At 40.7% G+C, this 27,154-nt stretch overlaps 1 protein-coding gene across 2 annotated transcripts in view; it reads left to right on the top strand.

Moving 5' to 3' along the window:
* Window positions 1-8,125: 8,125 nt before the first annotated feature.
* Window positions 8,126-27,154, top strand: part of TRERF1 (transcriptional regulating factor 1) — a 33,567-nt gene continuing 14,538 nt past the window's right edge. Inside the window, exons 1-6 of one of the 2 annotated variants that reach the window (XM_031552373.1) lie at window positions 8,126-8,223; window positions 17,296-18,925; window positions 19,499-19,545; window positions 20,246-20,396; window positions 21,310-21,558; window positions 24,748-25,117. In XM_031552373.1, coding sequence (XP_031408233.1) covers window positions 17,558-18,925; window positions 19,499-19,545; window positions 20,246-20,396; window positions 21,310-21,558; window positions 24,748-25,117 — 2,185 coding nt within the window. In that variant the 5' untranslated portion in view covers window positions 8,126-8,223; window positions 17,296-17,557. The remainder of the gene's footprint in view (window positions 8,224-17,295; window positions 18,926-19,498; window positions 19,546-20,245; window positions 20,397-21,309; window positions 21,559-24,747; window positions 25,118-27,154) is intronic. The other variant, XM_031552374.1, reaches the window with a different exon arrangement.

Below are 27,154 nucleotides of genomic sequence, written 5' to 3'. Positions count from 1 at the left end.
TTCTTTTTTTTTTTTGTTTTTTGTTGTGTGTGTGTGTGTGTGTGTGTGTGCTGTTTCTGGTTACATGGAACAGTTGTGGAGGAACATGAGGATCAGCAAATAACACCTTCTGCAGAGAAAAGCCTATACAAGGGAAGAAAGAGATTTGTATAGGGATAGCCAAGGGCTTTGAATATAATGAATAAAAAGATGCTCAGTGGAGCTAATACTTGGGGGGAAAAAAATTCATCACATAAAGTTGAGAAAGCTTCTATGCGTCAGTGTTCCTCTGAAAATGGTAAAAGTAATTCTAAAAGTTGAATGGCACGGCATTTAATTATGTAAGGAACCAAAGGGGCTAAAAAATAATAACCTGGTATATCAGAAAGCAATTTAAAATGTAAGCAAGGGAAAATGGAATATTTCTGTCACAGTAAGACAAATTTCACCACTAGCTGCATTGATTTAATGCCTAAAATTTTGTTCCAAACTGATCAGTAACTATAGAGGAAAAAAAGCAGACTTTCATTCACTCAACCTCCCAGTCCAACCCATTCCACTTCTCAGCAGGAACAGCAAGGAAGATTTGGATAAATACACAAACAGGACTTAGGAATTTAATTAGCTCTGTTGGTTGTTCAATCTCCAGTTGTCTGATTTAATTGTCCCTTTCAAAGGGATCATTTGAAGCAGAGCTCCATATGCGATGTGAATGTCAGTAAACTAAGCTTGTTAGTGTACAGTACAAAGGCCAAAGCTGAATTCTTTTGGGTATTCACAGCCTTTAATAAATAGTGCGATGGCTGAGGAGAAATCGTTCTTTACGCCCACTCTCCCTGAAGATGTTTCCCTTCAATTTAAAAATGAATATTCAGTTAAAAAGTTATTATACATCTTGTCTTTCAAAATATTCTTGGCGCTACACAGGATTCTGCCTGCAAAGGGGTGGGTTTTTTTCCCCTCCTACCTCCTGCATGGAAGATCTGGAACCGAGCAGTAGCTGTTTAGAGTTCTAGGTTTGTCTGCTTGTTTGTTCTGTTTGTTGTGGGGTTTTTTGTTTTTTACCCAATAGTGCTGTTTCCTCAGCTGTGGAGTCCCTGCTTTGTCTTCTCGGGGCAGAGCTGGCATATTGGCATGGTGTGATAGCTCCAAGCCTTCAGCTGTTGAGCTCTTGACTCTGTCAAACTGAAACAATTAGGGTTAAAGCTTGTTAAGGGGAGTGCCTGCTTGAAGAATTTTTGAGTGATTGGGGAATTTCATTTAGGAGGATGGTTGTTTTCCAGTAATTTTGCTGAGGGAAAGTGATGTTTGAGGGTTTTTCAGAGAAGTAGGGTTGTTTACTGCCGTTGTTCTTGGCGATGATTTGTTTGAACAGTTTCAATCGCCTCATAGTTTAAATAGGAAACTGAAATTTTGCAAGAGTGTAGGCTTAGGATATTAAGAATAACGAAGAGAAGAGCTGACAGCAATGTGTTGCAGGAGAACTCCTTGTACTGAGTGAATTCGATGATAAAATGCCAGAGGAAATTGCTTGTAGATAAATGAAAGTAATGCATGTGGGAAGAAGAGAGGGGGGTCACAACTCTCTGTATGCTTAGACAAATTCTGCACCAGGCATTGCTCTTCTCGAAAGGGGTTTTGTAGCTAGTTTTCTGTAAAAATGGCAGCATAATTATTGGTAAAATGACTGTCAGGATTCATTAGTGGTGGAATAGAAAACAAAACAGAAAGCATCAATGTGCCGCTTTGTAAATGTGTGATGTTCACCTGTCTTGAGTACTGTGTGCAGTTCTGGCATCTCCTCGCCTTCCCTCTCACCTCCCCCAAACCACAAAATGTTGTGAAGAAGAAAAATCTAAAGTACAGAGGCAGAAAAAGCTACTGGCAGTTCTCAGTCAGGGAGGTGTTCATCTTGAGACCCACAAAAATCACAAATGTCATGAAGAAGGGAGTGGGGAACATTGGGTGAAATGAGTGTTAGGGAGCTGCAAAGTGGAAGAGCAGTGGTTCCTGGGCAGCTCTTGAACTGTGATGCTGTGATTGGAGGCCATGGGTACTGGCTGTCAGCATGGGTCCCAAACCTAAGGGACAGGTTCACAGGCAGTTAAACAGATGCCACTTCTGACTAGAGAAGCTGCAGGGTCATTGGAGGCTGGGAAGGAATATTCTTTTAAATGTTCATTCAAGATATTGCTGTATCTTTTCCTTCTTTTCACTCTCCATTATTTATAATCTGATGTTGACTGCTTTTGGAAATGGATTTTGATTCTCTGTGGTTTTTATGGTCTTTACCTTACCAATAAGGTGGCCTTTGGGTTCCTTCGCAGCTTTTTTGAGCTTTTATGAGTTTGCAGCCTCTTGGCAACCCTGTCAAAAAATTTTGTGCCATGTCAGATTTGCAAAATGTAGTTTTACATCTTAATTTCATAAACATCCTGCATGCAATGAATGTCTTCCATATCTCCATGTTCTGCAGAGCTGAACTTTGGTACACACATAATGAGTGTCATGTCCAGTGGAGGGGAGGCCTTTCCTTGTACACTTGAAGGTTGTGTTTGCTGCTGGGTCCGGATATTATCCAAATTCCATCTGTAAATAAGAGGTGTATTTTGCAGATCTAAGGGAAGCTGGGCTGGAAGAGATGAGAAAAGTCAAAGAGGGCAGACTAGCTGGTACCAGAGAGGTGAAGCGTGGTGTGGAACAAGAGAAGAATGTGGATCTTGGAAGTGGAAAGGACTGGATTTGGGAATTAAGAGAAGGGAAAGGAAGGAAGCAGCTGAATGCAGGAGTTGTAGAAATAGGCAGGGAGGGCTGTGACTGCTGAAACACATTTCAAAGGTGGGGATGGGAAAAGGAGTGTCAGAATCTGAGATTCTGCTGTCAGCAAATGCCTGTCAAACTCAGATAAGCGTCGTGCCAGCGCTCTTTCCCCCAGCAGATGACAGCCTATTACTGGTATAATTTTACTTTGTTCACCTTGACTGGTCTGTGTTGAGTCCATGTTGCAGACTGAAGAACCATTCTAACTTTTAGACAATTCTGTAATGGAATATCCTTTTTAAGTGACAACATGTAGGTAAGAAGATATTAAGCTACCTTTTTAACATTAAACACCAGAATGAGAATGTGCTTTTATAACTTCTTGCTATACCTAAATGCACTTCATAAGGAACCTATAAACTGCTTTTTTTTTTTTTTTTCCTTACAACCTTCCTGCCCAGCTTTGTACATATGGTGGGTTTGCTGTGAAGATTATAGAATCATTAGACTCCAGTAGAAAAAGACTATGTTGGATCTCAAATTTGTTGCTGCAATTATTTGCAGTTACATCATGAAAGATACAAGGAATTGTAGCAAAGAATAGTCTTCTGGATAGGGCAAGCTGAACATTGCCCAAGGGGCTGGTTTGTCCTCTGGGCAGTGACACAGAGCAGCTGTATGATGTGTCATTGAAAGTGGCCATCTCCCAGGTAGTCATCAGCAGTGTTCATAGTGGTCTGTTCCCAGGTTTCACCTTAGTCATCCTTTTGCTTATGTGGCTGGCAGGCATCTAATCTGTAGCTGGACTCAAGACTGCTTTAAACAAGATCTAATACTGTACGGTGTCTGTTATTTGAAGTGCCAGATCCTGCATGTGAAAAGCTGATTCTGGAATTCGTAATCTATCTGTATGGTAGCATCCCATCTGTGAGATGTGCCATTTGTCTAAGAGATTAGCTGTGGAACTCAATGGAACTCAACGTTGCCGAAGTGTTTGGAAGTTGTAGAGATGAGCACATTAAAAAAGAAGTCTAGCCTACATGAAGAATCCAATTCTCAGAAGGGCATTTGAATTTCTAGAGATAATAAGGTGTGGACTGAAAGAAAGCTGAATTTGAATCAAAGGAGAGACTGTATTTTGTTAAGTGAACAAATTTAATGGTACACAATTGATGATGGTAATTCATGTACTTCCAACTTTTTTGTTTCCAGTTTTGTTGCTTGATATTATCTTCTTTGTTGGTATTGCTTGTTTAACTTATGTATTCTATTACTGTTCTTATGTTTCTTATCTTAAGATGGCTTACTTTCCCTTTTTCTCTTCCAAACATAGACTGTTTAACTGAGATAAACCAATTCAGATAAAAGGATGCTCTCTCTTGTTGTAATGGAAATAATGGAAGATACTGTGGAGAAAACTCATGTCTCATTCAGTTAGAATAGGCTTATTCAACTTTGGGAAGATTATCAGCTGATATTTGTTTGCAGTTAGTTAGGCTGCCACTGGGCAGGAGAAGAGAAATCACTAATTATTCCTGTGTACTCTGAGGGTGCTCTGATGGTACGTGGAGAATCTGAGTTACTAACTCTTGCACGTCAGTTAAGTTCCTGATGTCAGTTGATATACAAGTCCATCATGTTCAAGTATATAACACTATTCTATATGTTGTGTGTCCAGTGTTGTTAGTCATTTTACTTTGACAGAGGATATGAATATCTTCATCGTTGTTCGATCTGTCTAGCCTTTTCCTTGTCAAAACTGCTGTGCAATTGCAGCTGTAGCACTGCTCATGGAAGCATGTGGGCCATGCTGTACAAACTCAAATAGCATAAGGCATACTTGCATGGTTTCTTCAGTGCCACTGCTCATGGTTGTGGGAGGGCATTGCAACTTCATCTTCCAGACAAAGCTTCATCTCATCCCAGCCTGCTGCTGGGCCACAGAGCAATAGGAGAAGTTCATTCAGGAGGGGATCAGTGTCTTGGAACACATTGTGGTCAGAATGGAGACTGCAGCTGAGAGGAGTGAAGGTGTTGCAGCAAAAATGTGACTTTGAGCTGCCACCGCAGGGTAGAACCATAAGTGGTGGAGCCAGTGCTGGCATTTATGCTGTCCCTTATAAAGTCCTGTATGTCTTTTGCTTCTCCTTAAATCTGTTCTCTGAAGGCACCCGCTAACATAGCCTTTGTTTAGATGTCTTCCTGTGACATTGTCTAGTAACTGGCAGGTGGGTGAAAGCTTTGCGTTTCCAAAGCTTAACATAGCTGGTCTGTGTGCAGCTCCCGGTCCTTTGGTGTTTTGCCTAGAGTTTACTGACAGCTTCCATTTTATCCCTGAAAAAATAACTAGTTTAACTTTTAAGCGTGAAGCTTTGCTGATCAATATGGTATAAACGTAGTCGAGTTCAAGAAATTGCCTTCATTACTATCTTGAGATGAAAAATTGATTTAGTTGCATTTTCTTCATACTAATTTGCTCGTGCTTTACATTCCCATAAAAGGTATTATGTGCTCCTTATTTTCCAGCAGTGTCATCAATCCTAATGAAGAGAGAAGAAGAATTTATACTGTGTGTATGGGATAGCTGATCTCTGACTTAGCTCTTAATTTGTAAATGTTGCTGAAGACTTCCCTTCCCTTCTCCTTACCCTGCTTAGGTTCCATCTAGAATCTAAGGAGTGGAGTAGGAATAAAACCAAAGAATATGGCAAAGAAATATTAATTTAGACTGGTTTGGAATCCAAACTTAAAAAATGAGACGCTGATGAAAATTTAATGAAATCTATTTTCAAGGAATTAAAACATTATTTGTGAGTTTTACGTACTTTCGCACTGTTTGGTTTTATTCTGCATTAATTACACTGGGACTATTTTCAGTGTTTTATTAGTCATTAGTTTGCTACCTCTATTTCTGAGGTGCCCAAAGTTTTGTTCTTTACCTGTGGTATTACGCAAAAGAGCTCTGCATGTGCCTGCTAATTTCCATACAACTGCATGTGGGTATTACTGTATCTCTGCTGATGGAGGTGAATGACTCAGCAGCATAAATCAACATAATGAAAGAAATGAGCAAAAAGGTGATGTAGAGAGAAAAGTAGCAAAAAGAAATACAAAATAAGGAAAGGATTTTTTTGGGCATTGCTGTTGTTGCTTTTCTCACTGTCAGTTGGGCTGGCCTCTCTTGGAAGCTGCCTGGAATGGCCTGTCTGCAGAATGCTTTGACATTTTTAGATGGATAAACTAAAAAGCAAAACTATGTACTGTGACTGTGGTCGATGCTCATGATATAGCAGTTATTTTTTAATGAAGTTTAAACAGATCTTGGCAAGTTCCAAACAACTGTGTTGAACAGCTTTTGTCGCTACCAGAGTTAACCATGGGCTTTCCATATGTTTCTGAATATATCCTGTTCCAAATGTAGTCAGTCATCTGGAAGGTTCAAGGTGCCTGTTGGACATCTAAAGATATGAAATACTGGTATAAAAAACGAGATGGATAAAGCAGAGACTTTATAATAGCTTTTCTTATTTCAGCATATTTATTAAAAAAGTTATACGTTCAATTTAGGATTCACTGAGAAAAGCCGTCAGCAGATAGATTGCAAGCAGCTATTGAACTGTTTGCTTTCTGAGATATCTGCAGCATTTCAGCTCACATTCATAATGAAATTCAGGCATGCACAAATGGTAGTTACTGTAACTCAACACAATAACTTCATAAGCAAAAACTTGGTTGTATCCAAGGTTATTCCTTTGTCTCTGGACAATGGAATCATTATTTACTATCAGCCGAGGGGTTCTTTAAAAGGACATTTCGGACAGGTTAGGCTTCATAAGGAGCTCTGTTTTCTCCTGCAGTGTGTACTTGGATCAAATTTGTTTGGATTGTGCTGTGAACCCCTCTATTTCTTTTGGCTCCTGGGGATCATGCCATGGGCTGCAGAGGTTAGTGCTGGCTCGGGTGAAGAAACCCTTTGGATTCATTTCCCCATGCCTTGGGAGGTTGAGGAAGGGAAGCTGTAGTGTTCAAGGAACTACTGGATTTGGCAACAAGTTTCTTCTTGCTACATGCAATCATGTCACGGTGCTTAGAACCTATTATCAGAGACCTTTAGAGAGTAATTTCAGCAGATGGATCAGATGTGGAGATGACAGCCAATGGGTGAGAGGAGGAAAATGTTGATCAAGCTGCCTGGTGTTATCTGTGTCCTTTTCCTGTGAGACACTGTTTATACAGTTGTCTCTTATGGCTGCAGCAGCTTTCCAAAACCTAGCAGGGCCTGATGCAAATAGAAAGCTTCCTGTTGACATCCACTGATGTGAGTGAGGCTCCCTCACTCAGTCTTCCAGATTGGCTTAATGCTTGTCAATGCTTATAAATATCTAAAGGGCAGGTGTCAAGTGCATGGGGCCAGCCTTTTTGCAGTGGTGCTCAGTGTCAGGTCAGTGGGCAACAGACAGAAACTGGAACATGGGCAGTTCCATCTGAACATGGGAAAGAACTTTAGGCAGAGCACTGGAACAAGCTGCTGAGGGTTGTGAAGTCTGCTTCTCTGGAGATATTCAGAACTCACCTGAATGCTCTTCTGTTTAAAGTACCCTAGGCAACCTACTTTAGCAGGGGGTTGGACTGGATGATCTCCAGAGGTCCCTTCCAACCCCTACAAGTCTGTGGTTCTGTGATTCATTCATGGCCTTCCCTGAAAGCTGTCTTGGCAGCAGCACCAACAAAGCAAATGCATTGCTTTTATTTAAATAATTTAAGATGCTTTGACGAGGTATCTCTTTTGAATTTGTTGACAACCTGATTGTATCGCCCGCATCTTTGACTTTCATTAATCCCTCCCTTCCTGAATGCTACACCTTCTTGTTTAAATCATGCTGCAAGCTGTTGGACAGCAAGATCTCCTCTCAGCGACAGCATCTAGCCTGCCTTTGGGCCCTGTCAGAGAAGCCTGAGATCCTTTGAAATCTTTACAGTCTGTGATACAGGCGCAATCTTGTTTTATTTTTTGCGTCAACCTATTCTTCATTTTGCAGTTGGTACCAAGGTAAGTAAGAAGAAAAGATGAATTTACTGATATTACTTTGTAATTTGAAGGACCATGTATGTGTCCCAGAGATTTGACAACAAAGCAGTCTCTCACTATCAATATGGAAAAGGAGTTCCTACCTGTTTTTTGAGGGAGTTGCCTTGCTGATAGATGTCCCCTGCAGTACTGATTTGAATAACAGAGTAGCACAGATATCATAATGAATAGAAGTTAATATTTGGTTGTTTTGCAGTAGGATGCTCATTCTTGCAGGTTTGCTTATGGAGTGAATTGGTGATACTTTATAAGATAATGGTTAAAAAATGGTTTTCTATTCTTTTGCTTTATGTTTAGATACATCACTTTGAGATCACAGAATGAGAATGGCATGAAATGTTATGGCGAAGACGGCACGGCAAGATACAACAGTCTCACAAGTAATCAAAAATCAGGTACTGTTGGAACATCATGTGTCCACTTTCTATTAGGCTAGGTTGTTTAATTAATTCTCAGTATGTGCTTTCTGTTTCCCAAAATTTGTGGTTCTGAGTCTCTGTAATCTTATTGATGGACTTCTCAGATAAGGCTAGCTGTATGTTGACTGTGTTCTCTAAGACATAACATTGGAGTACATTTGTACATTTTATGTACTCCAGTATGTATGGCACAGGAGACTCCCATGCATTCATATGTTTCCTAATGGCCTGAATTGAATACTTAGTCTCGTACAAACAAAATGGGCATTACATGATTAAAAGAAAAGAAGCTGTGTTGCTCAGTTCCACATAGCCATTCAGTTTTTATGTAGCCCCACAGCTAGGTACCAACATGGTGTGTTTAGAGGGATTGAATTTTCAGAGGGTCCATTGGCAAGATTTTGGAAACCTTGGCCTCCTTTGAGGGAGGCACTGGCTCAAAATAGCTGCTACCTCCCTACGGAAAGCTTATCCATATGCTATTTCACAAATGCTACTTCTACCTGCTTTTTTTTTTTTCTTTTTTTTTTTTTCTAGTTGTTTATCTGTCTCAGGATGTTTCCTTCTTGCCTGTTTTTGCAAATCTCAGCCCGTGTTCTCTGACTGTTTCACAACCTTCACAGTAACAGAAAAAGTCGATCACCTTACAAGCGTCAGAGTATAAACACTGTAGAGGTCACGAAGAAACAGGTGAAGTGTAGCATAAGGGTTCTCACCTTATGATAAAATAGTGTCTCAGCTGCTCTGGCCACAGTGATAGTTGATGGATTTATGTTTGAGTGGGAAGGCATGAAATGTCTCCCTTCTCTTCCAGCTCAGCACTAGTGAGCAGAGATTTTGATGTGTGGTAGTGGGGAAAGTCTAACCCATCTACCCTTATGATCTTCATGCTGGGGACTTGCTGAGGAAAAATAAATTACACAATTCAGTAATACCAGCAAACTAAAATATGAACTTGAGGGCAATAGGGATAAGAGGACACACTCATATTCCAGGAAGCACATGGAAGTACTGCTCTTGATATAGCAGCAGAAGCTGTTACAATTTCTTTCATATAAGCAGTCAGTAAACCTGGATTGGGTAAAGACATTTCAAATTAAGTTTCATAGACAGCTTCTGCCTTGATCAAATATGCAATAATGTATTGGTGAATATTAAAAATCTGTTTTTGTCACTGCAGATCAGCTCCTGTAATAAATCCTGTCTTCTGTAAGCTTCTTGGTCACTTAGTCTTGGGATATGCAATTCCAGTGCCTTTCTGGCCCTAATCAAGGTTTTTGTTTTGATTTTTCATCAGTATTGTGAGACGATCACACCATTTTATATCTGTCATTTTTATGAAATAACGTGCTACCTGCTTCAGTCACAGTTCTGAGAACACTTCAAAGTAGCTCAAAACTGTAGCGCTGTTTAACTGACAACAAAGATGATCTCGGTTGCTGAAGCAGCTTTCTTCATTTCTTTGGGACTCGTGGAACTTTATCTCCCTTAGACTAAATCGAGTTACTGGCTTTATTTAGAAATCAGCCTCTTCTTCAGCCTCTTCTTCTTGAATAACAAGAATGCTGTTAGGAGAAAAGTTTTCATTAAATTACCAGTGCCTCAGAATGCATTTTCTGCTTATAACTTAGATCAAAAGGAGAGGAAAATGTTATTGCTTGTTTGTCTTCCTCTCTCCTCCCCCTTTTCTAGAAACTTTCCTGAGATGATCAACTGTTGTTTTTTCTGTTGTTTTTTTTTGTTGTTGTATTTTTAAACTTTATTGAAATGGAGAAATTGCTCGGTTCCCCTCCCAGTGTCATTGTTGCTTTCCCCTCCCCCAAGTCCAATGTGTTCTTTATTAAACTGAATTAGGACATTCTAGTTTTTCTTAAGAGTGGAAATGGGAACAGCTCAAATGAGCAGCCACATGAGACTTACCAGCCTTTCCAACTGCACTGCACTGCAGTAAGAGCTCATCTGCAAAGGGAATGATATTTTTTGAAGGATTTGTGCAACTATTGAAGAATTACTGTCATTAATATTAAAAAGCAGCTAATCTCTCCTTCCATTTTAAGAGCATATGGCTTTCCTATATGCTTTCTATAAAATCAGTATACCAAATATTTTGGTTCCTTTCCATCTCATTTTCACTTTTGCAATTATTTTATTCCTGTTCCTTCTACACTAGAATACTCTTGTGGTAGTCTTTTTGCCTAACAGTTCCAACCTTTGTGTTTATGTGCTGATATGAGCATGGATTTGTGACCTCTGACATTCAAAGAAAGTCAGAATTCAAGCGCAGTGCAAAACATACAAGTGGCTTTATCCAGGACTAGGATGATAAGGTTTTCAGCCCTGAGTATTTGTCCTTGAGATAGCTATATAAATTATAATTGGTCCTTGAAATTCATATTGTTATTTTGCTATTTATTCAAGCCATGATTCTGTATCTTTTTACCCTTATTTTCAGTCCATGCCTCTATTGTTACATCTGATCCATCTTCAGAATTTTTATAGGAAAATGGGTAGTTCTTTGAACTATCATCTTTCCTCTCCTTGTTTTCTCTCTGTTAATTCCTCCAGCCATCTTGTTTGGCATTAGAAATTATTCATTCTGTTTCAGTGCTGTGCTGCTTTTCTCCCATGCTTATTTTCTTGCCAAACAAATGAAAAAAATGGAGCTTGGGCTTGAACTGTGGCCTACCAGCTAGCTGTGGAGGAAAACCTGGTATCTCAGCAGGGGCTCTGAAGCACTGGGGTCTCTGAAACCTACTGCTCTTCCTCCCCCATTGCTGTGCTTTGCAGCCATCCACCATTTGCTAGATGTAATACATCTGAAGAGGTAGGGATAGTGTCAGCTCTGCTCCTGGAGGCTGGCTTTGAGTAATGCAGGTATGTCCTTTCTCACATAGCCCTCTCCTGGTTTTTAAACCTATTCTCTTTGGTGGGTTCTTAATACTGGTTGTATGTCAGCAGTGCTCAGCTGAAAATCATGCCTGTCTGGGCTGTCACTTAAGGGCTGGACTATAGGCAGCCCAGGTAGTAGGTGTTCCTGGTACTTCGTGTTAGCAGGAGAGAGTGTATCAGGGAAGGAATTGCTGTATATTTGTGTGTCTGTCCTAAAGAAAATCAGAGACAAATATGATGTGAGTGATGACTGGCTAAATGTAGGCATAGCATAGTAGACGATCTTGCATTTCTGAATTACAAAGTAAGCCAGTCAAAACATTCCAATAAAAAGGTTAAGAATAAGATAAATCCTGTTTTGTTTATATGGAAACTAAGTGGTAGAAAAAAGTTGAAAGGAAGAAAGGAGGAAAACAGAGAACTCCTGTTTTTGGATTTTGACATACGCATGATTAAAAATGAAGCATGTAATCTAATAGTGAAAATACAGATGTGAGAAAGCCGTGTCTCAGCCTGTCCGACTAAAGGGCAGTAAGGCATGATTAAAACATGTCTCCAGTGTGGGGAGAACTCAAAGTTGTGACGCATTTTTGTAAGCAGGCGTGCCTTGAGTAATTACTCAAAAAAAAGAAAGAAAAAAAGAGAGAGAGAAAAACAACCGCCCAACAAAACAAAGCTGTTTAGATTGCTGAAAGTGGTGGTTAAACTTACTTCGGCTGAAGTGTTATAATCCCTGGCTGCATTGTGCCCCAGCAAATTAGCATCTCCTAATGCTACTGCTTGTGAGTAGCTCTAAGTCCTCTGTCCTGCAGAACCAGTTGAATGTGGAGGAGTTGTAGGTTCTTAGTTTTGCTTCTGCCTTCTTCTCTTATCTTCTGTTTTCAGACTAAATAGTAGTTCATCTATTAAAAGCATGTAGTTTTTGTTATGAATTAATTAATTAATTTTGAAATACATTGGACAAAATATAGGATCCAATTCCATTTTGATTTGCAGCCATGCAATATGCTGCAGTGGCTTAGATCAGCGTCACAATACTTTGAACAGAAGTATAGAATGCATCTAATTCCTTCAGTATGTGCTATGGTCTTTTGTCATCTCTCTCCATTAACGTAGTTCTGAAATTGGAATTGGCTGACATTCAGTCCTGCTTTTGCATCCTGCACCTGGCACAATTTCTGACCAGTGATTTATTTGGTGTGGTTGTCTAGCTGAAGTTCATGTAGATTCAGGGAGTTCAAAAGTATGATGGATTGGATCTATTCTTTATTGAAGTTGAAATGTGCAGATTTCTGTTTTTGTGTTGTGTTATAGAGCTTTTTTTTTTTTTTTTGGTTAAAGTAAGTAATCATTGTCTCTTTGATATTTTACTGCCTGCTTTCTGTAAGATTTTCTAACTATTCAGTGATATAACTTATGAAGGATGTAAAATCAGATCATCTTTATTGAAGACTGATAACATCAGAACGTTCTTCCATTTTATGTACACCAGAATTAAGTTATGGTGTGCTTCTAGAAGCGATTGTTATTTGTATTGCCTTAGAATTGCCTGTGTTTGAAGAGGAAGATGGTTGAAATGTGTAAAGACATTTCAGCAAACTTGACATGTTTGTGGCTTTCAGTCTGGAGACTGAAGCTGTGCAACTTGCAGGGACCACGCTGAAACTAGAAGAGTTGAAGTGAAACCTTGTCTCTGCTGAAATCAATTGAACTCCCATTAGTTTGGGTCCAGATATCATCCATAATATTAAATAGGGTATTTCTCTTCCTAGGCAGTCTACAAAAATGTTTTTGTCCTTTCACAGTTGTTTCTCTGTTTCTTTGTAATGATTGCGTAATTGGGATATATCTGCAATGTTAGAAATGTAATAGGTTAAGTAGTGTAAGTGGCTGTTGGAAAGAAAAGAAACATACAGCTGCAGAACCATTGTTGCTTTAAAGCTGCTGCTTTCAGAAGTTGAGTTGTTTGATTTAACCATTTAGTAGTAATAGTTGTTGTTGTGACAAATTGCAATTAGAGGTGTTCAAGCATGAGCGCTTAAAAGGAGAAAAAACAACCTTTTCTTCCTGTCATTGAAAGAAGTTGAAATACATTGCCAATGGCTTCCCAGTTGGGAAGAGACTAACTTTTGTGCTTTTTAGGCCTTAATTATATTTTGCACAGCACTGATATTTTCTTTGTTAGGTTTTAATCCAACAAGCAATGTATTCTGTTGGCATTTTGTTAAACTTGATTGCAGATGCTATTCTATACAACATCATGACCTTGAATTTAAGCCTGTTCAAGTACTAAAAAAAAAAAATCTGTTATCTCAGTGACCATGAAATAGTTGAGTTGAAATTCTTCAGTAGTATGACAAAAACTGCCGCCAGGTCTTCAGCCCTGGGTATGGGGAGAGCAAAGTTAAGGCTGCTCAGGGAACTAGTTTGCAAGTTCCCCTGTGAAACTGTTTTTGAAGGCATTGGGGTCCATCAGTGCTGGTCACTTTGTAAGCACTATTGCTTAACAATAGAGGAGAAGACAATTACAAAGTATCAGAAGTCATGCAGGCAGGGTAGAAGGTTGGCTTGGCTGAGCAAAAATCCCCTAGAGCTTGGGGAGGAAGAGAAAGTGTATTACCACTGGAAGTGAGATCAGGCAAAGTGGGAGTGCTACAGAGATGCTTTACATCATTGTAGGGAGAAAATCTGTGCAGCCAAAGCACAGTTAGAGTTGAAGGTGGCCAGTACTGTGGGGAACAAGAAAAATGGCTTTTTAAAATATGTTAACAGCTAAAAATCCTGTTTAGTGAACATAATCTCCATTTATGACAAGGTTACCCACCTTGTTAACCGAGGGAAACCAGCTGATGTAATGTTTCTGAATTTCAGCAAAGCTTTCAGTGCTGTCTCCTTCTGGACAAAATGTCCAGCTGCAGCTAGACAAGTACATATGTGATGGGTGAGCAACTGGCTGATCTGTTGGCCCCAAGGGGTTACAGTAGCTGGTGTTCTGTCAGGTTGGTGGCCTGTCATTAATGGAGTTCCTCAGGGCTCCATTTTGGGGCCACTTCACTGTTTTCGTCAATTACTTGAATGCAGGAATTGAATGCTAAGTACATTTGCAGATGGCACTAAACTGGGAGAGGCTGCTGACTCCCTCAAGGGCAGAGAGGCCTTGCGGAGAGACCTTAACAAATTGGAGGGCTGGGCAATCACCAACCACATGAATTTTACCAAGAGCAGTGCTGGATTCTGCACCAGGGATGGAGCAGCCCTGGGTATATGAACGGGGGAAATGAGAGGCTGGAGAGCAGTGCAACAGGGAGTGATCTGGGGGTTCTGGTTAACAGAAAGTTGAATGTGAGCCAGCAGTGTGCCCTGGCAGTCCAAAGGGCCCTGGGGTGCCCCAGGCCCCAGCACTGCTGCCATGTGAGGGGAGGAGTTGTCCTGCTGTGCAGCCTCACCTCCAGGACTGGCTGCATTTTGGTTAGTACAATGTAAGATGGGCATAAAACTATTAGAGAATGTCCAAAGGAGAGGGCTACAAAGATGGTGATGAATCCAAAGGGCAAGGAGTATGAAGAGAGGCTGAGATCCCTGGGTTTGCTCAGTGCAGAGCAGAGGAGCTGAGAGGAGGCCTCATAGTGACCTAAGCTCCTCACGGGGAGTGAAGGGGCAGCGCTGAGCTCTGCTCTGTGTGACAGCGACAGGGCCCGAGGGAACGGCATGGAGCTGTGTCAGGGGAGAGGCACCTGGGGGTTAGGGACAGGGTCTGCACCAGAGGGCAGTGGGCATGGAACAGGCCACCCAGGGCAGTGAGCATGACCCCGAGCTGCCAGAGTTCAAAGAGTGTTTGGACAGTACTCTCAGACATAGGGTTGATTTCTGGGTGTTCCTTTGTAGAGTCAGGAGTTAGACATGGTGATCCTTGTTGCTACCTTCCCTCTCAGGATATTTTATGACTTCGCAAAATCGTGTCATTTTCTGCCTTTGGAGTAAGTGCTTCTATTGTCCTACTCCTGAAAGTCTTTTTTCTTGTCTTTTAATTGACTCCTGGAGATGTCTGTTCAATTCACTGGTTTGTGTCAGTATTAGTTCTTGTCATTTGGCTAACGCTTCTCATTTCACACAAACTTTAAAAAGCAGAGGCAAAACAAAAAAAAAGTCATCTATTGTAAATTCTAATGTTATCAATAAGTGAAAATAGGACATATTTCCTCTAGAAAAGGTAGGTAGACTGGTCCGTTCGTGTCCTGTTCTCATGGAAAGATGTTCAGAGTCTCAGCTAAGCTTTCAGAACTTGGCAGGCATGAAAGGAGATGCATATTCCTTTGTAGCATACCCCTCTTCCTGCGTAAGTTGATGGCCTTTGAGTGTGAAATACCACACAGTGTTTATTTTTATGTCCTTTGAATGCTTTTGCAGGCTTTGTTTAATTTCTCCTCCTAACTTTTAATAGGAATTCTTTGAAGTTGAGTTGTGGCTAAAAAATCTTTGGCAACCTGACCATTGACTCCCTTGGAAGGGAGTGTGTTCAGAGAAAATAGGAAGCAATGTATATTTCTGAAAGGGGAAATAAACTTGCAGTTATTCTCTGCCATCATTCGTCATGTGAAAAAGTTACATGCTAGTGGTTGCTTACACAAAAACTATGTACACACTGAAAGCCTTCTTCATTGGGAGCTATGGTTTTCTCCCTTACGTTATGCTAGAACAGAAGTAGGGTTTTTTTGTGCCCACAGCTAAATATTAGCCTTATTTACTGTTGCTAGCACAGAACTCGTTAATATACATCTGGCAATTGTTAAATTTTTCTTTATCAGTGACCTCACATTTATTCATTCAGGTCAAGGATTCTTCTGAGTTTAAAAAGGTAAAGACAAGAGTACAAAGGAGACCGTGATGGGAAATATTACGTTTAGAGAGCCAGATGTGAAAGGGGCAGGGTTAAGGTTGTTGCCTAATATTTTTTTTGCTCTTGTTAAAGTTCAGAAGAATATTTTGCATTGAAACATACTTGTATGTGCATAGGCATACTGTGCCTCTGTGCATGTGTGCATAACGTTAGACAATGTGATTACTTCCTACCATAAAACAGAGAAACAAGCTTGTAATATACCTTTATTTTTTGTTGTTTTGTTCGTTGAAAACAGTACAGGCGTCTTTAAAATGTTGCTTTGAATTGTGGTTTATATGTTAAGAATGATAAATGGTTGCAGTTACTGTAAATTAGTCTATTAAAATATTGCAAACTGAAGAAGCGTGAGAGAGGAGAGCAGAAGTTGGAAATCGGCATCTCTGGTGTAAGATGAGTGACTTTAACAGATTTCTGTTGATTCTGTGATTTCCAAGGACCTATTTGGTTTTAGCATTGATCAGATTCCAAATGGAAACCCAAATAACTCTACAAGCACAGATGCATTTGAGTATCCATATGCTTGTGATTTTTGATTGTAGTTTGGGTTTTTGGGTTGTTTTTTTGTTTTGTTCTGTTTTGTTACAGCAGTGAACATTAGTCTTGCTTCTTATTCTTCAGTGACAGTGTATTTTCATACGACTGGAATATGTTGTAGGTACCCTGGAAGTTGTGAGAAGCTCTGCAGTTCTCTGTGCAAATTCTGGGCAGCAATTCACTTCTTTGTTTGTACTTTTAGGTGTTGGTCCTTTACAGGTGCTGGTAATCTGAGTACTGTCAACTTTGTTCAAAGCCAGGGCTTTTGATTTACTTGCCTTTTCAGGCCTTTGTGGAGGTATCTGTTATTATTTTGTGTTATAAAATGAGTGTTTTGCTTCTGACAAAGCAGTATTAGAAAATACAGCAGTATTAGAAAAGGTGGTTTGGCTTCATAGTAAGCTGTCTAAAGCTAGTCAAAAGAGAGCAATATGTGGCCAGCTAAAAGTGCTCGAATGTTCATTTACATCAGGAGAAATAAAAAGCTCAGTTTTGAAGAATGGGACTTCTTGGATCTGGCAGAATGATTTTATGTGAGAACTAGATATGAAGCAGGATAATGGGATGAGATGAAGTAACTTAACTGCACTGGAGTAGGCCAGCTACTACAATTTTGTATATGATTATGCATTTTGAATTAGCAGATTTTGGTTTCCTTTGAGGCAATAACAATAACAGAATATGTAGAAGGCCAACACTTACTCTTTCTTTCTCTTACACTGTAGATGCCTGGCACACTGAACCTATTACTGTGTGTAAGATTTGCGCTGTGGTCCATTTTTTGAAGATGTGAAGCAACGTTGAGTCTGATTGGAATTACTGACAGACTGGAGGAAATCTTAGTCCTTCTGTTGCACACGCACATGCTGAATTATAAGTAATCCTAGCTTCTCTTCCCACCCCTCACTCCCTCTCTCAGCTATCTCAGGGTTCATAGAGATTTCAATGGTTCGTGTGCCTGTAAGATTGGAACAGAAGTGACCAAAAATGGGGGACCAGCAATTGTATAAAACTAACCATACTGCCAACAGCAATGAGAACTTATACTACCAACACCAAATGAACTCCCTTCCATCTCTAAATCATAGTTATGGGACATCTGTTATAGATGCTCCTCAGGCGTCCCCTCTCTCTCCCCACTTTCCCCAAGATTCAAGAGACAGTATAGCTTTGCCTGTAGGTTCAAAAAGTCTTGGGTCAATGGATACACTTAGACAAACATGGACGCATTCTGGCTCAGGAAACCACGTCCCAGTGCGGAACAATTTGAGTAATCAAAGCGCAATGTGGAGCCCCCTTGGGCAGGGGGAATCTCACGATGGATACCAATATTCTTATTCTCAACCCAGCGAAAATCGATCACAAAAAATTACCAGTGGGGTCCTGCATAAGTTGGACTCTTTTACACAAGTATTTGCTAACCAAAATCTGAGAATTCAAGTCAACAACATGGCTCAGGTTTTACACACTGAGACTTCCATGGCGGATAATGCTGGTGACAGTGCGCTCAGGCAGCTGCTGTCCCAGAAGCCAGCAGTTGAGCAACAGCCTGTAACTTCCAGCATACAAAGATATCAGCCAGTGCCACAGCAGACACAGAATTTTGCAAGCACACAGCAAAAGCAACAAATGCAAGTCATGCAGCACCAACAGTTGTACTACGACTACCAGCAGCATTTGTCACAAATGCAGATTCATTCTGCGTTTCAGCAAGGACAGACGCACGTTCAACCAATGCAGTCCCAGCAGCTCTTACCGCAACAGATGCAGCACTTGCAGCAGACTCAGTACTATGCTCAGCCACAGCAGGGACATCAGCGACTCTCAATACATGAGATCCAACAGCAGCAGCAACAGCCAACTCGGCAGCAGCAGCAGAGGCAGTGTCCGATGCAAATAGCTCAGTATTACCAAACGCAACCTGTCATGCAGCTACAGCAACAACAGCAACAAATGCAACTGCAGCTTCCTCCGTATCACAGGGAACCCGATCCAAAGACTGTGCATGAATCCCACCAGTACCCCCAGGATCCAAGTCATCCTGTGCAGCTCATCCAGTTGGGAGCGGCGCCTCCGTATTGCTACCAGGATCCCCACGAACAGTACAGGCATTTGTACCCGCAGAGTTTGCTGCAGCAGCACGACCAGCAGAAGCAATACACAAGTGAAGGCAGAGCTGCATCTCTGAACTCCCACGTCGGCCTCACTCCACCGGGGACAGCTGAGGATCCTGCGCGGTCGGAGGTCAATTCTGCGGGTAACACTGTACCTCATCGAACTCTTTTGCCATCCTCAGGAGGACATCTGAACAACAGAAGCTCTCAGCAAGACTCTCCCGGCTCTGGGTGGCCTCAGGTAGGTGACATTTTGGATCCCTGCTCAAACTTGTTTAGCGGAAGAGCAGTCAGGTATGGAAATGAAATGTTATGGTGGAACCGGGTAGTCAAGATGTGAGCAGTGGGCACTGCTGGGATGTTTTGGAGAACTGTGTTAACAGAGTTCTACATTGCTGTCTTGGGTTTGGGCCAGTGGGCAGCAGCATGAGGCTGCTGCTGCGAGACTGGTGGTTCCCTCATGAGAGAGTTTGGGGAGCTCAGAGTCGAGGTGCTCCTGCTCATTTTTCAACACTCATCTGCCTCAATGTGCATAAAAATTTAACGCCTTGTTTCCAAACATAATACTACTGCAGCAGAGGGAAACCTTCGAACAGGAGGTGTGTGTAAGAAAGCTTGTGCCAGCCATGCTCATGGAGGCATTGATTTGCTGGATAAATGTAAGGTTCTCAATTCAGAGGCATGCAATATTAGTAGAAGCATATGCAAAATACAAGAATAAAGCTGTGAGAACCTTCATTTATATATCAGTATTTCCTGAAAAATTATTTTTGTTTTTCTTCCCCTCTTTTCCCCTTTCTTCCTATAATGGCAGGTGCAATTGTCAGATGGCAGACTGCAGCCACTGTCCCCAGAACAAAGGTATTATATTTTTTTGTGTTCTTGGTTTAAATGTAAGAAAAACAAGGAGTGCTGCAGTTTGAAGAGAGAGGAATGCACTCTATGAAGATCATAGATGTTTCTTTTCTGGAAACATCTTTATCCTATTTGTGTGACTTCCATTCCCCATCCCTCCATAATAAAATCAAATGCTTTGTCTTTGCCCACAAAAAGTAAACCAATCCAAACCAATAAAGGAACAGTCCATGCTTAACACTGCATTTTTAAGAGTAGGAATGCTGATGCATGGTTTGCAGTTGTACTTCAGCAGCAGAGACCTTCTATTTTTTTTTTAAGATCTCACCCTTACAGGGTTGAGGTGTCTTCCAACATTGTTATCTGTCCTGTTTAGGGACATTACATCCAAGTGTTTGGAATATGAAGGTCTGTCACAATAGTTTTCCTCTGTTCTTGGATTTGTCCATGCCAAGAGTCACGTTTTGACTCTTGCGTGTTGTACTCAAAACTTTCCTTCTCTGTATCTTGGGAGCAACTGATCTAGGTTATCACCCATGTATTCTAGAACACTCAGCCATTGTTTACCTGTGGCTTCGTAAAGGTATAGCTGTAAAACTTTATTGACTTCCTTGACAAAATAAAAGCTTCCTCTGCAGTGAAAGGAACGTGCCGAACTGATGTCTCTTCTTCTGTTCCATGCTAAAAAAATGTCAACTAACAATAGTGGCTTGAACAGAGAAACACTTCCCGAGAGAGCTGATGGGAAGAGCAAGCTAACGTGTTCAGTATGCTTGAAGGAATTTAAGAGTTTGCCTGCTCTGAATGGTCACATGAGGTCTCATGGAGGAGTAAGAACATCTCCTAACTTCAAACAGGTAGCTGTTTTTAGTTTGTTTTACTTCAGTATTTGATTCTCTTCTCTCCATGTTGATGTTTGCTTGCTTTGCCACGCTTTGCTTTGCTATCATACCTGTTCTCCTCGGCACTGTTTTATGTCACACCCCGACTATGTAAAGGCACACATAATTCTGATAATTTACAGTATCACCTAAAAGTGAGAAATGGTGGAGGACAGAACAAAATTTGTGCCTCTTTATGTCTCCGCACATTACGAAAACACTCTACAAAATCATGGCACAAGCTTTTGAATTTTTTTCCCCTCGTGTTTGTTTATTATATCAGAAATATCAGGAACATCAAGTCTTCCTTATTTTCCTTTGGACTACTTAGATGACTAAGGGATGTTTATTGGAAGCATTCCCAGACTTTAACTGAAGGAGCAGGATTACTAAATCTTTGACAGCTTTCTTCCAAAGTGTTGTAGTTCTGTAGGTATCAACAAATACCAAATGAAAAATGTGGGTTTGAATTGTTCTGAATAAAGACAACTTGTCTCATCAATCAGTTTTTCAGTGTCCTGATATTTTAAAAATTCTCTCTTGATGGAGGAGTATTACAGAAAGCCAAAGAGCTACCAGTTTCTATGTGAGTGATGGAGAATTCTGCCTTTATAGTGATAAAAGAAGGGCATATGTTTATTGCCTCTTCTGCAAGTGATCCTGTAAAGATGCTTAATGTGGTTATTTGTCACTGAGGCTAAATCCTACATAGGAGTCAAGTAATCTGCCAACTTCCTTCAAGGCAAATACAGAGTCCAAGAAGCAAGGCTATTTTGTGTATTGTAACCCTGGCCTCTTCTTCTCAGCCACAGTGCATACACTGCATAGTTTATCAATCCAGAAGTGGCCCTCCCTCACTTGGGCTGAAAGCCTTTAATTGTCTGTACAGGATGAAGGAGAGAAACCACCACAGCAGCCGCTGCCTAAAGAGGTGGATAGCCTCGCGCCCATCGTCATGCCAGTGTCTGTCCCTGTAAAGCTTCTGTCACCCGAACCCAGCACGCAGCCCTCTGCCAGCACTGCCACAGTCAAAGACAAGCCTGCCAGCTCTATGTCAGATGATGAGATGCCCGTTCTCGTGAAGATGACTTTCTCTCCACCGTGCAGTCCAAAAGTGGCCAACCCCTGCTCATCCTCTGTGAGTGCTGCGTTTCTTGCCGCTAAGTCTGCTGTGTCTGTTAAATCCCTTTGCTTATAGTGCTGCTGCGTTCTAAAATGTTCGTCTTTTGGAACATTTTCCAGAATCTTAATGATGCTTAATAAACAAAAAAGGCTGTGGCATCGTATCATTTCTTCCTCATTCTTCCTCAAAATATTAATTTTCTCTTTACTGAGGAATTGAGACTTCAGCTGAAAACAAGTCATTCGAAATTGGAATGCGATATTCTTTTTATCCCACTAGAACAAAGGGATTTAGTATCTTTTTACTGGTTTTGTTTTTCCTTTTCAGGCTGCTTTGTTTTTATGTTATTGCTTAAATTCAGCAGTTTCGTTTCTTCCTGTTTTTTAAATCAGATGTATGTGCTTCTCATTTCAGCTGTAAATAGGAAAGCAGTGTGCAGTACTTAGTGTGCACTCTCAGCCAGTATGAAGCTTGCTGGCTGAGTTTTACAATGAGGTCATTTTTCCCTTTCTGTCTGCATGCATTAGATCTAAGGGTTAATCACCGGGAATTCTGACATAGGAAAAATAGTTATGCTTACTGCTTTCGTGTCGCTTTTAAAGCTGAAGTTGTCAGGCAGCACAAGGAACTGATGAGCCCTTGAATGAGATGTGAGAATGCTCTTTATTATTTTCCTGAGGAATCCTGAAGCAAGTGGTATTGTTTATTTCCTGTTCCAGCACAGGAATAGATGCTGCTCGTTTCTTTGAATCCGTACTTGCAGACTGCATTGTGATAAGGGATTACTGAGGAGTATAAGCACTCTACAGTATTATCTCTATGATGTAGAGACATGCTCTGGTGAATTCTTTTTCCTCCTCCTCATGAATCTGGTGTCAAGACGAGGCAACAACACGTACAGTCGTGGGTAGCTCTTTATAGTATTTGTGTATTTATCACCCTCTCTTGATCCTTCATTCGGACATACACATTAATTTAAATACACAGAAAATCTGAAAATCTCTTATCCATTTAGATGGAGGTTTTGTGCATTAATTTCCATTCTATTGTGGAAACCAGCATGTCACAGTACTTTGCTTGTAACTCAGCAGTGCAGCTTCACTTTACTATTTCTAGTTTCTGGAGAGAAAAGGGACAGTCTTTTCTGAATTTGTGAGCTCTGAGTGGGAGATTTCTAGAGACACCAGAGTAGGTGGCTTGGGCTTGTGTATTTCTGCAACACTTATAAAGTGACTGTGATTAAATCTACCAGTGTCTGGCTAAATGCGCATTCATTCACTCAAAATTATGCTTGCAAGCCTTTGTCAGTGCCCAAGCAAACTAATTCAAAGAGTTTCCTTTTTAGATCCTATCTTTTATATAAGCAATAGCACTGGGAATATTTAAAGATCAAAAGATCTACAGTTCCTTTTTCTTCTATAAAGGAATTTTGCTATTGGACGCTCTCATTTTTTTGTACTAAGGAATGGGAGCTGTGTTGTATTTGTACTGTGCTTTCAGCTGCCCAATAAAGTGTTCACAAATTGATGCAATCGGTGAAAACCAAATAGCAAAAGGAAGTAAATATTCAGCAAGAGTACAGGATGGTGAGGTTATAGGTTCTGTCCAGCGAGGACTGCGTTTGTCAATGTGGGGCAGCAGAGCCCAGATAGATACATAAAATCTTGAATAATGGGCACTAGTTCCTGGAGCTTCAGAAAAGCAATGGCATGATTCTCCTTTGAGAGTCTATGAACATCCATATCTCTTTTAGTACTCAGTGTTAGTTTGTATTTGGTGTTGTTTTCTTAAGTTTAGGAGTTTTCCCCCTTGACCTCTGTTGAACACTGAATGGTTACCATGATGATGGACTGTTTCTCTGGTTATAGGTGACCCTCACCCTCTTGCTATTCTGAATGCTCATTATCTACAAAATTCTCTGTAAAACAGCTCTCTATTTTTTTTCCTACAAAAGGAAGAATTTCCTGAAACTTAATTTTTGGAAAGCAAAGATGTCAACAGCTGTTGGAGACGATACAGCCATGATCTAACAGAGAGGACAGGACCTCTGTAATCAAAAACATTTCCACAAGCTGGAATGCATTAACATAACGGATAAAGGGTGACAGTGCTAATGCTCCCCTAACATGAGTTTTATTGGGTGAATGTGATTCTCAGGAACCACCCATGGTGTAAAGATATATGTTGTCTAAACATACATCATAGTAATTTACTTTTATATAGTAATAGTATTTATAAATGATGCAGACGTTCTGGAGTGATTCATCTGGAATATCTGTCAAAATTTTTCTTCTGCTTTGGAAGTTAATCCTAAGTAAGATCTACAGTCTGAACACCTGGAAATAGTGTACTTACTGCCGTGTTCACCTTCTAGCTTCTGTCCATTTTTTAAAGTATACCCTGTAAACTTTTTTCATGCTCACCCTCAGGAAATCCAGGTTCAAGGACTCACAATTTTTTACTTTTTGCTTTCTATGATTTTGGGGGTATTTAGTGTTAAATGATTTTTAACATTCAAACTCTAGAGCATTAGAGCACTTTAATTTCCCAAACGGTGTCTGCTACCCTTTTTTCCTTCCAGGAAAAGAGGAGAGGGTTAAATTCAGGATTTGTTGCAGCTGGAGTGTACTCAAACTGATGGGAATGCAGTGATAAGAGCCGAAGAATTTGAATTTATTACATTTTTTTTCTTTTCCTGCTGCTGAGTGCTGCAGTAATTTCACTGAGCTCATACATCCTTCCTAGCCTAACAAAATAAATGCATTGGAAAACATCTTATATAAAGTGGGACTAGATAGGGAAGCAACTTCCAATAGCCTATATGTGTTCAGTGCAAACAGAAGTACCTGAGGTGCTGGGATTGAGCTAAAAGATTGCAGCCTTGGGAGGGCTGTTCTTTGCACCTTCGAAAGTTATAACAGTGGCCTCCCTAAGTCCATGCCTGAACTCAGCCCTGCCTTGACCCAGAGGGATCCATATGGGAGGGGAAGGCAGTTCTTCCTGATTTTCCTCTCTCCCCTGTGGTGTCTAGGTAGGACCAGCTTCTGTACTGACCAGGGTTACTGTGGCAGCACCCAAATAACTGCCCGCTGGTAGCTGCTTTTCTGTGGTTGTAATATATGCCCTAGGCTGTAGGAGATTGTATGCAATGCAAACCACATTTAAGCATAGCTAAGTATTAAAGTTCTGTATGTTTTCATTTAGGAAATTAACAAAAAACCTCATCAAAATGCTGCAAAATTGGAAGAAAACTTCAAACCATTACCAGACAAGAAGAAGTATCGCCACAGACCTGAACCTCTCTTCATACCTCCTCCTTCCTTCAACTTCAGCACATCCCACTCCGGTGCCATGCTGTACCAGAGCCAGCTTCGTTCTCCCCGTGTCCTTGGAGACCATCTGCTGGACCGAACACACGAGCTCCCCCCCTACACTCCGCCGCCGATGCTTAGTCCTGTTCGGCATGGGTCTGGTCTCTTCAGCAGTGTTATCACATCATCTCACAGCACCTCGCACACTCAGCTGCCACTCACTCCACTGACACCAACTCCACGGGTGCTCCTCTGTCGGTCCAGTAAGTGTTATGTTTGGAGTGTGGCAGTTACGTAGTGAATACTGCTGTGCTCTTTTCTAGTGTTATCTCATAGATGATTTTACATGTATACACGTGCATGGCTCGTTACGCAATGCCATAAAAATCCATCTTTCTTTCTTGGTTTTGTATTTGTAGAGTTGGCATTGAAATCATAAATTGAGCGGAGAAAGCTAACCAGTGAATAAAGCTGTGATTTTTCAATGGGGTCTGCCTCTGTAAGGACTGCATACATAGGGTCTTCTGAAGTGGGAGGAAAAGGTTTGCTTTGAGACATAGGATTAATTTTCTGATTTTCTTCAGTGCTTCACAAGAAAGGGTGCCTAATCGTAGTTGATCATGGTAGTAGTAACCCGTGCAAGTTAAGATGCTTCTAACCTATAGCAATTTAGACTATTTCTATATCTAAATATTGAGGAAGGGTCATTTTTCCATAACAGAATGGAAGAATTTTCCCAGTAGAAAGAAGGTGGTAGCTGCATTCTGAGTCATTTCAGACATGGTCACCAAATGCTTGTATATTTTATCTTAACACTGCCTTAGAGCTCCCATTGCTCTCAATTGCTCTCAATTCATTTTCAGCTTTGTAAAATGAACAGGTTACTAGTATGAAAACTTAAGAAGCAAGTTAAAAGTCTTACTCACCAGACCACCACCTCTGTCTTGTAATCCAGAAAAAGTGAAGCTCATATCATTTTTCCTACTCTCCTCTTGGAAGCTGGCAAATTGATATCTGTCCTGTCATCAGAACCATTGACTTTAGAGTCAACAACAGCTACGTGGCAAACTCCTGTAATTAGTGCTGATTTGATTTTAGCCCCCTGTTTTCCTTTCTATGGTGCAGAACTGCACCAATGCTCAACAAATGACAAAAAGACATGAACTACCTGTGCTGGGTGGCTTCTTGGAGAGAGCAAGGGTAAATGCCATAGCCTTATGTCATGCTCTGGGGAAGGCATAGATTCTGAGCTATGTTAGTCTCACAAATTTGTCTTAAAATCTTCTTCCTTCCTGCCTGTCTGCCTACTATTTTTTGGAGCTGTTTAGAAACTGGGATTGCCTATCTCCTCCTTCAGGAAGGCGGTCTGTGTGCAAATCTTTTATGTTCTTTTAATGTCGTTAAAATGTAGTTGTTAGTTTCCTAAAAAAGCTGAAGCCAAACCCTACAGGGTTGGTTTTTTTGGGGGGGGAGTAGGAGTGAAGGTAGAGGATACATTTTGATGCAAAATTTTTTACAAAATTATTTATTTTCACATTCTTGGTGCTCTAGTGAAAGGATGTTCTCAGAATACTAAATGTTGGTACCTCTGACTTGCAGAGGTTGTAGTTTTAAGTCAAGCTAGACGAAATCATAGGTTACAGAGAGAGAGTTACAGGAGAAACTTTTTTGACTGTGGCAAACAAGTCCAACAATGCTGTAGCAGTTACTGAAGGTATAACAGAGATGTAATGTTGATGGATACAGTCAGAGGCAGGGGTGAGGCATTGCTGAGAGGCCTTACAGAGTTACAACTGCATAGCCATGTAAACTTAGGGCATACTGACAGAAAATCACCACTTTTCAAATAGAAACAGGAAAAAAGAACTAAAGTTCTGTTTCAAAGAGAAGTGTATGTAGCTGACTTCTGTACATGCAATTACAGATCCAAATACCAAAATAAGGATTTCTTTAAGGTACTTTTAAGGTAATTTTAATATTGTGTGTGTTCTTTGTACTCAGCCGTTTTACTGCCCTGACTAATGCAGACTAGCAGAACACAGAAAACTTTTAGTTGTTATTGATGCTGTGACCTTTAAAGTAAACTTGTTTTAACCTCCCAGCTGTTTCTTAATCCCATGTATTGTGCCTGATTGCTCTTTTACATGAGAAACACACCTGATTATGCATGAACAAGATAATTTTGAGCCAAACATATCCCAGGTGTTGCTGGCTGTCTCAGAGGTACCTTGATGTCTGATTTCTGCAGGATGTTAATAGGAATGTGGCAACATAGCCTGGGAGGAGGAGCATCAGCAGGG

The sequence above is a fragment of the Meleagris gallopavo genome, chromosome 2 (genome assembly GCF_000146605.3).
Source record: "Meleagris gallopavo isolate NT-WF06-2002-E0010 breed Aviagen turkey brand Nicholas breeding stock chromosome 2, Turkey_5.1, whole genome shotgun sequence".
Taxonomy (NCBI): domain Eukaryota; kingdom Metazoa; phylum Chordata; class Aves; order Galliformes; family Phasianidae; genus Meleagris; species Meleagris gallopavo.
This window is presented reverse-complemented; position numbering and strand designations above follow the sequence as displayed.